The following is a 14,388-nucleotide window of genomic DNA, read 5'->3' on the forward strand; positions in this document are numbered from 1 at the left end:
CCTCAGCAGCCAGTGAGCGACGGCGGTTCCATTCCTGGCGTCACTAGCAGCCAGTCGCAGGTGGACCTCTCCGGAAAGGGCGGGGCTTGATGTTCGCGGTCGGCGGGGGTAGAGCCGGGCGGAGATCCCGCAGGTGAGCGCGGAGGGGTCGCCCCGGAGCCTCCAGGGGTGGGGGAAGGCAGACGTGGTGTGGGGAAAGCTGGGAGGGGGAGGGGCGATATGGGGGCAGAGAGGTGGGGGGAGGGGCGTCAGGTGGCGTCATTGGGGGGAGGGGTGGTTGAAGAGGAGGTCAGGTGGGGCCATGGGGGGAGGGGAGGTTAAAGGGGAGGTCAAGTAGGGTCATTGGGGGGAGGGGTGGTTGAAGAGGAGGTCAGGTGGGGCCATGGGGGGAGGGGAGATTGAAAGGGAGGTCAAGTAGGGTCATTGGTGGGAGGGGAGGTTACAGAGGAGGTCAGGTGGGGCCATGGGAGTATGGTGTTGTGGGGGAGCCTGGGCCATTAGAGCATTCTGCGGGCTAGGACCCCATGGGAGTCAGAGACCGGGAGCTGGGGGGTGGCCAAGGGGCCCCCGGGGCATCTGGCCACACAGTCATGAGTCTTATAAGGACCCATGGTGCTGGGGAGAGTCTGGCACTAGGGACCTGGGGCTCATTTGAGGAGGTGGGACTGGCAAAGGCAGGGGTTAGGATCTGCCGCCTGGACGCGCAAAATGACTTTATCCTGCTAAGGCCTGACTATACGAGCTGGCGGGGTTTCTCCCAAACCCCAAGGCAGGCAGGGCCTTGAAACAATTTGAGCCATATTTTAGGTGTATGGGGATGGTGCAATGTCCTGCCAACTCAATGCTCTGAAAAGGCAGCAAAGCTCTGCAGATAGTATCCCCCTCCCCGCCGTAAGTGAGGGATAGCAGCAAGCCGCTGCTACAAAATGCAGATGGGGTTCCATCCCTCTTGCCTTAGGTCAGCATTTTTTATTGCCTGGGAATGCAGGAGCCACTGTTCTCCATCAGAACACCATTCAGTGTAAGTTTGCCACGTCCAGCCCAGTTTGATAGGGCTGTCATATGAGATGAAGGCATTAATAATATTCCCAAACATTTTCAGAGATCCCAGTGTGGTCATGTTTGTATGACAACATGGAATCAGCATCATCATGACTTTGTCCTGGAAATCAAAACCTTTACAAAGGGCAAACTTGATTCATCACCCCCAGTCCAGTTTTCATGCGCCTTTGTAACTTAGTTCAGTACACTACTAATGAAAATGAGCTGGAATCCCACTGCCTAATTTCTAGATCTCAAGGGAAACCTCGACGGTAGTATACCTTTAAAATGTTTTATCCTAATTTTACTCATTTCTTCTTTTAAAGTGCTTTGTGGAATACAAATTGCACTCTGGATGCAGATGCTGTGGGGGGTATGAGGCATTTTTATGTTTCAGAGTAAATTGTTTACAATAATCCAGAGATCTTGAGTTTTCCATCTTTGTCTTCTCTGCAGCTGCCATCTGTTTGTTCTTTCATGCACTCTGTTATTGTACTCTGTGACAAAACAAAGAATAAACACTGAAATAGCTGCCTACAGCTTCCCTTTAAAGGGGCATACACAGATGGTTTGGGCTTTTGCTGTACAAAAATTATCATATTTCAAAATCTAATGATACCAGTGGATTCAGGACTGTTTATTCATTTAATTTAAGACAAGCTTTTTAAATAACTCAGCTGTTCACCTGCAGAACTGGCAGCCCAAACATTGCCTCGGGATTTTAAGCCCAAATATAGCAACACTACACTACAGGCATAAGAATCTGAATTTGACCAGCTAAGTGAAATTTAAAAAGAAAACCACATAAACATCAAAGGTGGATTTTAGTTTCAGCGACCTAAATTATGAGTTCCATAGGCAAAGCAATGTTCTTCCAAGGTGGCTTGAATTAAATCCCTTATCCTGCAGCTGAATTTGGGTGAGTGCAAAGTTCTGCCCATCGAAACTCAGTTGCAGGGTCGGTACCTACAACTGCGCACCTACATTCTCTGTGTATTACTGTGCCTGGGTCACCCAGGCTATGTCTACACTGCTGATACCAAGGCCTCCCGAAATAGCTACTCTGCGTCTATGAAATGCACCCGTTATTTCAAAATATTTTTTTGAAATAACGGTCACGTTGTTTTGGTGTTCCTGTCCGCCTTGTTACAGGAGGAGTAACGAATGCCTTTAATTAGCACAGTATTTCGACATCTGGCGCTGTGTGGACAGCGCTAACTGCCTCAATCACCTATTTCAAAATAAACTTGAAATAGGAGACGCAGTTATGCAAATTGTGTATCTTATTTCACGTCTAGGGTGCTGTGTAGCTGTAGTCTCAATGCCCTAAAAATGAGGCTTTCTCTACTCAATATTGAAGATCCTCTAGTGCTTTTTACAGGAATATGAATGTGGCCTGTGTCATAACTTTGAAAATGTCCCTTTTATTTACCCCCATTTGTGCTGGTTATTTTTTTCCCTCCCACCTAGAGATGGTTGCATTTTAGTGGTGAGTGAAGTAAGTCCTGTATATAGACTGAAATGCAAGTTTACAATGAAAGGAACAGTATTAGAAAGTATAACTGTTTATTTAAATAGGAAAATTTCATTTATCTTGCTCCTTTTCACAGCTGGTGAACTGAAGACCATGAATCTCTGGATGCTGATATAACAGCTAAAGTAACTCTCTGAAGGACACCCCCAAGCTCACTTTTCACAGAGTCTCTGGCAGGGGTCGTCCCCCAAGGAGCCAAGATGAACATTAAAGCAGCCAAAGTTCTGTGCCTGCTCGGGGTCTTTTTCCTCATGCTGGTCGGGTCCCTCCTGCCCGTCAAAATAATAGAAGCTGATTATGAGAAAGCTCATCGCTCCAAAAAGGTCATTGCCCTTTGCAATTCCTTCGGAGGAGGGGTCTTCCTGGCCACCTGCTTCAACGCCTTGCTGCCCGCCGTACGAGTAAAGGTAGCTGGGAGTCAGCTCACTGGGGTTTTGTTCGGATGCTGTATTGACTCCAGTTAGTCCCTGCTGGGCTGACATGGAGATCTGGGAAAGTCCTCGGCTTTCGTGACATTGCTTGAAGTCTCGTCCAATATGAGAACGGTGCCATAGGCGTGGGCTTCCCAGTGTGTTCAGGAAGCTACATCTTTACCAGACTAAACCCTCTGCTCCTCCAGTTAGTGCCTGTATAACTGTAGGCCTCACTGGGGCTTTTACTCCTTGTCCGTAAGGACACCTGCGTGGGCTGCCCTTAACACCAGACTCATGTATGTGAGACTAGACCTAGTCTCGGTGCAAATTAACCATTGAACAGAAGCTGTGCATGGGATTCCCAGAAAGAGGCTGATCCTCTAAGCAAGGAGGACGATCCTAGAGACGCCATTACACAAACCTGCTATGTCCTGGTGGGCGCCCGTGGTTGGGAAGCTGCTGTGGTTTCAGCCTGTACATTAAAACATTTAAGGCTTAGGGCAGAGACCCCCTTCCCCATGTCACTTCTAATGGTGAATAACGCAGCCCGTTTCACTGCAGGTTCCTGTTCTCTTTCTTGCAGCTTCAAGAAGTTCTCAAGCTCGGGAACGTGACCACAGACTATCCCTTGGCTGAGACCATCATGCTGATGGGCTTCTTTGTGACCGTCTTTGTGGAGCAGCTCATCCTGACCTTTCGGAAGGAGAAGCCTTCCTTCATCGACCTGGAGACCTTCAACGCTGGCTCAGACGTTGGGAGCGACTCAGAATACGAGAGCCCCTTCATAGCCTCTTCCCGAGGCCATACGCTCTACCAGGAGCACAGCCACCACTCCCACAGCCACGGCTTGAACGTCCAGGAGCTATCTCAGTCCAGCCCCTTGCGGCTCTTCAGCCTGGTGTTCGCCTTGTCTGCCCACTCCATCTTTGAGGGGCTGGCCCTGGGCCTACAGGAGGAAGGGAGCAGGGTCATGAGCCTCTTCCTAGGCGTGGCCATCCATGAGACGCTGGTGGCCGTGGCCCTGGGTATCAGCATGGCCAAGATCTCGCTAACGCTGAAGGACGCTGCCAAACTAGCTCTTACGGTGAGTTTGATGATTCCCTTGGGCATCGGGATCGGCATGGGCATCGAGAGCGCCCAGAACGTGGCCAGCAGTGTGGCCTCTGTGCTGTTACAGGGCATCGCAGGGGGAACTTTCTTGTTCATCACCTTCTTCGAGATCCTGGCAAAGGAACTGGAAGATAAGAACGATCGCCTGCTGAAGGTCCTCTTTCTGGTCTTGGGCTACGCAGCCTTGGCGGTGCTTGTCTTCGTCAAGTGGTGAAAGCCGGAGGGATGGATGGAAAACCTTGGCTCCACCCCATCTTTAGTGGTGTCAAGTACAAGACCCTGTTCCAGCTGGGTAGAGATGCAGAGAAACATTCCAGTCTGGGAGGTGTTTAAGCAAGCTCAGAATTGTTCCCGGGAGGTGCAAAGGAAATAGGACTGGGGGGTGTCCTGAAAGAGGTGTCCCAAGTCATTGGTCCCACCTGTTGGAAGAGCAGGTCCACACATTTGTGCAGAGATGGCTGGAGCTTGTGGTTAAGTAGCTGGTTGCAACATTCCTGTCAAAAAGGACCTTGTTAGCTGCGTGTTCTGCTGCTTGTCTAGAGATCCTGCCCCCCAGCACAGGGTAACCTGACTTCATATTCTATGTCTCCTTCCTTCAGTTCCTGGGGTCCACACAGGAGGAAGGCGATGGAGAAATCAAACGGAGGGCAAGCTGAGGTATCGGAGGGCCAGGCAGCACTAAGCTGCTCATGCCACTTTTGAGGAGAAGCCTGGCCGGGAAATATGGCCTATTCTGGGATCCACCAAATGTCTTTTAGGTGTGAGCTAGGCCCAGATCCTCTGCAGGCAGAGCTCCTGTTAGCCCACAAACGTTCCATCGAGTTGGTATTTATTCCTCAGAGATGAGTGAAAGAAACAGATCAGAATCGTTTTCACGCCTTCCGGTCGCGTTCCACTCCTGGTGTCTGGCCCTTCATTGCACAGCCACCGATGTGACTCCCTAAGAGTTTGGGTGACATATTGCTGTGAAAAACTGAGTGTTAGAACCCTTTCCAAAGCCGCCTCGGAGTCTTGTCCGTCCGGCCTTTGGTTTGCATCGAGTGGACCTTTGCAACTGACAGAATTAGATTATTTAAATTGTCTGGGGTTGACTTTGGGTGTGTTGGGGTGAAGGGATGTCACCCTGAGATGGACACGAAATGACTCTCCCAAAGCCATGTCTTCTGTGCTAATGTATTTGCTTCTGTTTTATACTGATCAATGAGTGCAGCCCTGGGTTGCAGAGATAGGGAAGGGCTGGGAGAGCCAATTATAACCTTCCTGACCAGTTCAATACCAGCAGAACTTGCTCTGTCCTTGCAAGACAAAGCTTTGGCTTCTTGGGACATTTGATCTGAGAAGCCCACTGGGCTGGTAGGCTGTCTCTGGAATTCAGAGCAGACTATTGGACTTGGGCTTCCTCCTTTTATACTTATAACAAAATCCCACTTGTGTGTGTGTTTGCACGCGCGTGCGCTCAGGGGAAACAGGCAGGCGGTCTGAGAATGTCCTGTTATTTTTGCTTGGCTAATCTTAAGAAAATAACACACTTTCCAGGGCCCTGGACGTTCACACCTGTTTAATTACGTGAGGTTTCCGGGGAATCGCAGGCTTCCAAGAGGCGAGTGGAATCCTTTGGAAGCATTAATGGCACGTTCATAAGGCCTTCCTGCAGCCTTGCCCTCTGCACTGGCCCTTTCCAAGGGAATGAGATGGCAGTAACTCTCCCCATGGCTAGTACCTATCCCATGAGCCCACGCCTCCCAACCCACGGCTGTTACGTGTCCCCTGTGGTGACTGACGAGGATGGTGTGTGGCTACCACTATTTAAATTTGCTACAGAACGCCAGCATTCATGAAGCTAACTTTGAAGGACCTGTTGAACGCGTGAGTTGAGGCATCAAAGGACCCCAGTTAGGAAGGGCGGATTAAAATGCAGTTTGGTTCGATGTGCCAATTTGGTTCCCAGATACAGAGTTGCTGGCAGGCAGTGCTCTAAACCTGCTGTCTCTGATCTCCTGGCTAGCCACCGAATGGCAACTTGGCTCCAAGGCAGTCGTCCCAGCCTGTTGCTTCTATGGCTTGTCCTTTACGTTGGCCTCTTCAGTGCTTTAATGGCAAGACACAGGCCTAGAGTCCACAATGACTTAGAGCTGTCTGAGTGCTGCTTTCTATGTGGCATGTGCAAGCATCAGTCTGATGGGAAAACCACACAGCTGCTGCAGAAGGCGAGTGGCAAGGGAGTGTGCGCTGTGGTGTCTGATGCCCTGTATGGCGTATTCAGGGACAGGCGGAATACAGCCTGCAGGCCAGATCCAGCCTGACAGCATTTCAGAGCTGAGCTGCCGTGATCCTCTGGGCAGCCACTGGCCCTGTGGGACACTTGGCAGGTTCCCTGCCTGCTGCGCAGCACGTCCCACTCGCAGCCATCAGCCGCTGGGTCCAGCTTGGACTCCTGCAGGCCACATGCCCCACAGGGAGACGCTGCACAGTGACCCTGCCTCCAGCACAATGAGAGCTGCCTGGGCCATGCTAACAGGTGCAGGCAGCTGGTGGAGACGCACAGACACCCACGTGGCCCCAGCAGCCAGCCTCTTTGAGCGGTGGGCAGGGGTGTGACAGGCAAGGAGCCTGCCCAAGGGTTCTGCTGGGCTGCTGGCCAGGAGACCTCTTAGGTAAGTGCCTCCCAGCCAGAGCTGGCACCTGGCACCCCTTCTGCACCCCAACTCCCTGACCCAGGTCAAAAACCAAACCCTCTGCCAGTGAGCCCCTCATCACAACTCCCCATTCCCCTGCACCCCCTCCTCCAGGTCAGAATCCACTCCTGCACCCCAGTCCCCTGCCCCAAACTCCTGTCAGCATCCCACCTCCATCCCAGACCCCGCGCCCCCTCCACAGAGAAGTCTGGCTCTTGACCACTTACCAAAGTCTTGACATGCCCCCCTCCAAAAACACTTACTGCCCAACCCTGCTGTGTTTCCTGCCCTCCCTTGCCACCTTCGTACCGTATCGGGGATCTGTCAGGTGGGTTTGGGTCTTGAATCATCCTTGCCCCTGGAGTGAGAGGAGCCCGGGTGATGGGTCTAGAAGTTCTGAGGCTAATTCAGACTCTGCCAGGCTCCCCGCGTGACCCCGTTAAGTCTCCCTACCTGTCAGAAGGGGTTGCTGATAATTATCCTGCTGCCCGGGCGTGTTGTGAGAATTAGCCAGTTACCGTCCCCGCTGCAGATGTGCTGAGTGTTCCGCATGAAGAGGGGCTGCGTAGGCAGGGAGGACGGGCCCCACCGTGTTTGAGATGGGCTTTAATGGGAAGCAAGCGAGGCGATGGGCGGATTCCCGGGGTGCTTGTTCATTTTATAAAGGCACGAACAGATGTTGATCAGTGCCTGCAGACCCGGCAGCCATGCATAGGCCCCCTCTCAGAGGGAGGTGGCCGGAAGATTTGAGCCCCTCCGAGGCAGTGGAGGTGGGTGGTGGTGGGGGCCTGGATTTTCACTTGCCCATTTGTTCAAGAGCGTTTTGTTTTCCTCCCCCATTCGTAACCCCTCCAGCTGGCCAGATATTACGAAGGGAGCAGTCCTGCAGGCCCGTCGGTTCCGCAGTGCCCTGGGGCTGCGCCTGGTGGGGTGACGGGGCCAGGAGAACAGAGGTGCCGCAGAGCTGGATATCCCTTCTGTCCTCTCTCCTGTCAGAGGAGCCAAAATCTCAAGATTGGAGCCAGGTTTGCCTGTCCCCTGTGGCGAAGCACTGGCATTGGCCTGCCTTTTTACTGACGCTCCCACATGCCTCTGCCAGCACTTGTGGGAGCACCTGCTCATCTCGGTTTGTTCATCAGAGGAGAGCAGCTCCCTGCAAGTGAAGGATCCTCTCAGGCTAAATCCATAGCCCAGGTGACGACGGAAACCAACACATTGTCCTAGCAGGATGGCTGGTACCTGGTAAAATCCCTGCAGAAGGGCCCCTGGGAGCTGGGCCTGGGGCGCGCGAGGCTTATCATTCGTCCTGCTTGGTCTCCTGCTGGCTAATGGACGGGGTGAGCCCTTTGCAAGGGAGACTGGTGTCTGGTTTGATAGAGGTTGGGGTTTAAGCCTGTAAGAGCCACAAATGCAGCTCGTTTTACAGGGGGAGTGAAGGTGGCTAAAAGCGCTGTCAAAATCCAACCTTTCCTGGTACTGTGCTGTGCACTGCCGTGATCCACGCACGCATGCGAGGGGAATATTTATTTAACGGTGTAGCTGGCAACTTGCAACGGTTATGGGTGGGGTTGTTAAATGCTCCCAATAAACACTTTGCTCCTTTCTTGATTGGTTTAGTTTCTGGGCTGCTCTGCCTGCATCATGCCGTGGTCTGCTGCTGCAGATGGTTCCCCATGACATGCACACGTGCTTTACAATGTGCAGTTTGCATTTAACATACGGCCAGAGCCTTCCAGGCCATGGCCAGCTTTCCCTCTCTTTTTTTTCTATCCAAGGGTGGAATAAATTTTATGTGCACCAAGGCATGTGTGGGTGTGCACCACCAATAGAAACACACGCTGGTGGCTGTGGGCACCCTGCTAATCAACTGGGCGGCACCTGACTCTCTCCTGGGTGGCAGCCCAAGCATTCAGCTTACAGGGAATGCTGGCCATGGCCCAGTTCCAGATTTACACCCTGGGCCTGGCTCACTGCAGAAAGCCCTTGGCTCAGTTCAGACCTGATTTCCCTGGAGTTTATGGGCTTATCCCAGGTAGGAATTTGGCTTATGAGGACCAGCTGCTTGCGGTTTCGCACAATCATTTACACCAGTGCTGAGTGGGTGCCCAAGGTCCCTTCTCTGGGTGTGTTCTACAGCACCTCCGCTCTGGTGGGGCACAGGGCGGTGGCGGATAGGCCCACCGAGGCTAGAGAGTACACTGAAAAGCAACTCGAACTCTTGGAGATTTATTTAGATTGTAGCACCAGCAACACAGTGAAGTGGAGGAGATTTGTGGATGACCCATGCTCCACGCAGTGTTACGGGGGTTACCTAACCATGCACCAGCAGCTGTAGTCATGGGCTGGGACCTAGCTGTGCTGGCCAGACAGAACAAAAGACTCTCTGCCAAAGCACCGACAGCCCCGGTGGAGTAGTCGGGAAGTAGTACCTCGCTGGGCCAGGAATGGGACTGAGAACGTAACACCCTAAGCGCGACCAGGCGGCGTCAGACCAAAGGCCCACCCCGCCCAGCATCCTGTCTGCCAAGGCCAATGCCAGATGCCCCAGAGGGAGCAAATGGACCAGGCAATCGCCAAGTGATCCCAGCCCTGCTCCATTCCCAGCCTCTGACAAGCAAAGGCCGGGGACACCGTCCTACCCCTCCTGGCTAACGGCAGTGGTGGGCCTCACCTCCATGAATTTACCTAGTTCTTTCTGAACCATTTTAAGGTCCTGGTCTTCACAACATCAAGGGAAAGGGTCGTCTTCGCCCCAGCCCGGATGTGCACCCCCAGCCCCTGGCTTCGGAAGCCAATGCCTTGTCCACATGAAGCAGCCCTGGAGACCTCTCTGCGGCGTGCAGGGTTCCCTCCCGCCGGAGACCTGGAGGGGAGGAGGAGCAACGCCAGCCCCCGGTAAAACGATCGGGGGGGGGGGGATTTCTTTTTCGATGGATAACGGTTTGGCTCATTCCACGCCAAGCAGTGGGGGAGGGGACCAAAATGTGTTCCCTAAGCCACATCCCAGCCTGGCGTCACTGGCAGGGGGAGAGACCGTCCCCTCTGCCGGGGGCCACTGCCGACCATGCCATGTAATCAGGGCAGGCGGCACCATGTTCGCAGCAGGATCCTGTTATTGCCTCTCCAGGGAGGAGTCTCTCCCTCGGATGCAGCAACCCCTCCCTGCTGGCTCCGGGCTGTTACGCGCTTGTGTTTCTCAATGGGAGCTGTGCTGACAGCTGCATGGGGGCCGCGCTCATTCAGCAATGGCCAGGCAGCTATTAATAGCTTTTAATTGCCATTGTGCCAGGCATGACGCAGCCACCCGCCGGGCCCCGTGCGGGGATTCGGAGAGCGGCCTGGAGCGGCCTCGCGAGCCCCATCCACCGGGATCAGGGCTTGTGGGCCCTCCATGGAGCTAGGCCTGTTTTCGCTCCGTTTGCTCAGCTCCACAGCCCAGCCGTGGCTGCTTCATTCATGCCGAGCGCCACCACCTCCTAGGCTGATCTCAGGGCTGGTTTCAAGTCTCCCGGAGTTTTGAACAGACTTCTCTGAGCAAACGCAAAACCAGTCCACCTCGCACTGTTCCCTGGAAGCCGAGCACTTGGGCAACCGCCCAGGAGAGGTTCAGGTGCTGCTCACCTGATTAGCAGAGCGCCCAGAGCTGGCCATGTGTGGTCCTACTGGTGGTGCACATCCTCTCATGCCTTGGTGCACAGAACAAAATTTATTCCCTGCACAGGTGGAACAAGTTGGCTGGAACTTTGCCCCACTACCCCGAAGAGGCAACTTCACAGCTCTCTGTAGCAGGGTGTGGCTGGGGGCAGAGCACTGCCCTTGGACACCAGGGAGCCACTCCATGACCTCAGGCAAGTTGTCACTGCTTCCCCCTCCCCCCGGCCAAGCTCGTCTGTTGGGACTGAGAGCTGCAGGGGCCAAGGACCAGCATTCCCTCTGTTTGCCGTCCACGGGTGGAACACATTTTGTGATGTGGGCCATTGTGACGGTCCATAATTTAGGTCAATGACAGTTTGGTCTCACTGGGGCACGCGTTGTTCTAAACAGCCTTGTCCGGTGTTTGGTACCAATACTAAACCCAGGCACAGCGATATGGGTAAGCCGGTTACTGCACTGTCGGTGGGTGAGCCGGAAGGCAGCGTCCATAAGAAACGCCTGGCTCTTGGGCAGCTGCTGGTGTGACAGGGAGCACTGTAACCCAATGCAAGAGAGGAGCTGGCCGCTCCTGGCTCACGCCCGGGGACCCTTACCAAAGGGAGACAACCACTCGCAGCTGTAACGCGCCTGGGTAAGCTCTGACACGAATGGCCTGTGCTGCGTACTAGTTACAACACATTTATATCTGAAGGCCTCGTCGGTAAGGCTGCTCCGGCACGTTTCTGTTGTATTTCTCGTGTGTGTTGAAAGTGGGTGTGTGAGGATTTCAGTCCCCTGGTTAGGCTGCATGTGCGTCCTACTGTCCTGTTGCAACCAGCCGTGTGTGCCTCGGTTTCCCTAGGCACAGTGTCAATGCACAGTTGGTGATGGGAGTTTTGGTGTGATGAATTCTCATGTAGACAATGGGCCTCTGTGCCATTTGTAACCTAGACAACCAGGTGAGCCTGTTCTTCTCCAGGGAACAGGCAAAGGAGCGGGGGACCTGGCTGGCTGGAATTGGAACTGGGCAGTTGAGTGGAGCAGTCTGGTGTGGCTGGAGAGGAGGAAGGGGGGCCAGGGCCCGGCTTGGGGACCCCTCTGGGCCCCTCTCTCCAGGATGGATTGTACTGATGCCTTCTGGTTTCTGTGCTGACAAGTCTGTTCTACTCTGTGTCCCTGTCACCTGACAACCCGCCTGTTCTCCCTGTGAGTCACACCTGACTGCGGACAGGGACCAGGGCCTGGGGGCCCCCCACACTTCATGGCACATGCTGAGAATCCCAAGCCCAGTATTTCAAAAATACTCAGCCCGTGACCACCACAGGTCATAACTGCAGTTGCCCGAACAGCAGCGTGGTGATATCTGCGGTAGCAAAAGGGCCGAGCCAGAATTCCAACGCGGAAAAAGGTGGTTATGTGTGAATGTCTGTGTGTAATATCATCTAAACGCATTAGCACCTCTACGTGCCAGAGAGCTACACCAGAGCCACATTATTCATGTCAGTCACCGGGGAGTTTTTCAAAGAACAGGGCTACAGGAAAGGCTTTGTTTATGCCATGTGTTATTAGCCAGTGGAACTCACTGCTGCTAGAGGCCTGGAGCTTATGGGGATTCAAGGGGCTGTTTCAGTGGCGAATGGAGCAGCCAGACTTACGCCAGTAAGAGAGATTTGTTCATGTAAAAAGGAAAAAAGAAGAAGCAGGGAAGGCCTCAGTTCTCTCCTTGCCGCCAACTGCCAGAATCAGAACAAACCTCTTTCGCTGAGGCCACATGATCCCAGCTCTGAGCTACTCTTCATCAGAACCCAGCAGCAGCTGTAAAGCCCTCACCTACAGAAAGAAAAAGCCCCAGCCAAAGAATTTATTGTCTAACTCAGGGGTTCCCAACCTGGGGTCTGTGGACCGAGGGCATTGCAGGGGGTGCGTGAAAAAAATAAAAGTTAAATAAAAGTGATCATAGCAAATAAGTTTTAAATAAATGCAGCGTAACGAGCCAGTGCTTTTAAATGAAATCTCTTCCAATCACGGCGTGAATCGCTGTCCAAAAGGCAACCTTGCAGTCTCCTGATCTATTGAATGAAGTGTACCTAGCAGCTAGAACTGGCTTTGCCGGCGGGCGTCAGGGGGTCTGCCCTCGAGAAAAAGTTGGGAAAACTGGTCTAAATAGGCAAAAGGTAGGAGAACCACAGGCAGGAAGTGACTCTCACTGAGCTGCTGCCAGACGTTGGGGGAGAGGTGGGAACAGAATTAGGTTTTCACCCCTGAGACCATAGGGCTGCTCAGGAACTCTGCTCCCTGTAAAACGAGGCAGAGCCCCTCACCCTCCGCAGCACCTGCAAACCTTTCTGTTCCTGATGAGCTGGTAACACCCACCCGGAGACAGTGCTTGCGTAATGGTTGTCACCCACCTGTCACATGAGGTCACTTTCTCCCAGGTCTCATCCAGGTCCCGTCAGCAGTGGCCAGATGTGATGGTGGGGGACTGCCCTGGCAAAGATCCAGCAACGCCTGGCTGTGCATCATTTGCATATATTTGCATACTGAACAACAGAAATCAGTTCTGACCCCCCAGACCTTCGCTGGCAACATCACAGTAATTGGCCTGTTGCTTTTTAGGGGCAATAGGGCCAATACAGTGATAGGCAGATGGGGACAAAATGAAGTGACAGATGTCCAACTAATGTAAATCAGCCCAGCTCAGCAGAACCGTGTGCGGTGACACCAGCTGAGAATCGGCCAAACACAGGCAAGCCATCAGGAGAGCTTGCAGCATGGACATGCATGATGCTGTGCAGTGATCCCCCAGGAGTCTTGGGGGACACCCAGGGCTTACCTGGGACTTTCAAACCCTAGACTGGACAACACGCTTGAAAGGTTCCTGCAGAGAGCCAGACCATGGAAAGAGAAACCAGAATCACATGACTTGGCTCCTCTCGGGGACTTCTCTTGGGTAGGTCTCAGCGCTTTTCACACTGGCAGGTAAATGTTCTTCCCCATTCTACAGGGAAACTGAGGCACAGGGCACTGATGACTGGGATAGAATTCCTGCCTCCTGTTGACTCCTTTAAGAATCCCAAGAACGTGACTCATTAAGGTCTGTGCCAGGGACAGAGACAGAATCTGGTCTCCTGACCAGGGTTCCTTCTATTTTTACCATCCATGGGTGGAATAAACTTTGTTATGTGCACCAAGGTGTGTGGATGTGCACCACCCATAGAAACACACAGTGCCACTGTGTGTGACTGTGGGTGTTCTGCTAATCAGCTGGGCAACAACTGAATCTCTCCTGGGTGGCTGTCCAAGTGCTCGGGTTACTGGGAACTCTGCTCCTGACCCTTTGGCCATTGCATTTGCCACTAAGCCATGCTACCCAGAGCTCTTCTGAACCCGACTTCCCTGAAGGCTGCAAAACAGCCTCTGTTTACCACCCGGCCCCTCCTCCTTGTTTACAACATACTGGTAACTTTTGCAGAAGCTCACCTCTGGGGACGAAATATTCTTGGTTGCCAGGCGTTCCAGCCACGGACATTGCGCTGGCCAAAGATGGGCCAGAAAGATGGGCCCTGCCCTACAGAGCTCCCCAGCTAAACATCAGAGGAGAGGGAAGACGCAGCTGTAGGGAGTCCCAGGGGAAGAGGCTCGGCGACAGCCTCTTCCCTTCCAAAGCGCTTGGGAACTCACTGCAACAAAAACAAAACCAAAAACCAAACCTAATGCAACATTCAAGTGCCCTGAGACCGGCCAGCCGCGTGAGAGCCAAGGCCCATCTGGCCCAGTGTTCTCTCTGCCGACTGGCCAGTCCCAGGGGCCCCAGAGGGAGTGACCCCTCCCCAGCTTCTGCCAAGCAGAGGCCAGGGACTCCCGCACTGCCCAGCCGCTGAAAGCCCCTGCTGGGCCTCACCGCCAGGAACTTCCCGGCTCTTTAGCCCCACTTTGGCCTCCCCAACAGCCCGGGCCAGCAGCTCCCCAGGCCGGTGCGCAG

General features: G+C 53.5%; 1 protein-coding gene across 4 annotated transcripts; it reads left to right on the forward strand.

The window, feature by feature from the left end:
* The first annotated feature begins 93 nt into the window (after nucleotides 1-93).
* Nucleotides 94-8,357, forward strand: SLC39A3 (solute carrier family 39 member 3). 4 transcript variants are annotated; one of them, XM_074978570.1, is made up of 4 exons: nucleotides 94-133; nucleotides 2,652-2,982; nucleotides 3,572-4,072; nucleotides 7,629-8,357. In XM_074978570.1, the coding sequence occupies exons 2-4, from the start codon at nucleotides 2,776-2,778 to the stop codon at nucleotides 7,848-7,850; spliced, it is 930 nt and encodes a 309-aa protein (XP_074834671.1). In that variant the 5' UTR covers nucleotides 94-133; nucleotides 2,652-2,775; the 3' UTR covers nucleotides 7,851-8,357. The 4 variants fall into 4 exon arrangements, with proteins under 4 accessions (XP_074834671.1, XP_074834668.1, XP_074834672.1 ...); XM_074978569.1 differs by adding an exon at nucleotides 959-1,021 and having other exon boundaries at nucleotides 101-133; nucleotides 3,572-7,765; XM_074978567.1 differs by having other exon boundaries at nucleotides 3,572-7,765.
* Nucleotides 8,358-14,388: the final 6,031 nt, after the last annotated feature.

Source organism: Carettochelys insculpta, chromosome 27, assembly GCF_033958435.1.
Source record: "Carettochelys insculpta isolate YL-2023 chromosome 27, ASM3395843v1, whole genome shotgun sequence".
Lineage (NCBI taxonomy): Eukaryota > Metazoa > Chordata > Testudines > Carettochelyidae > Carettochelys > Carettochelys insculpta.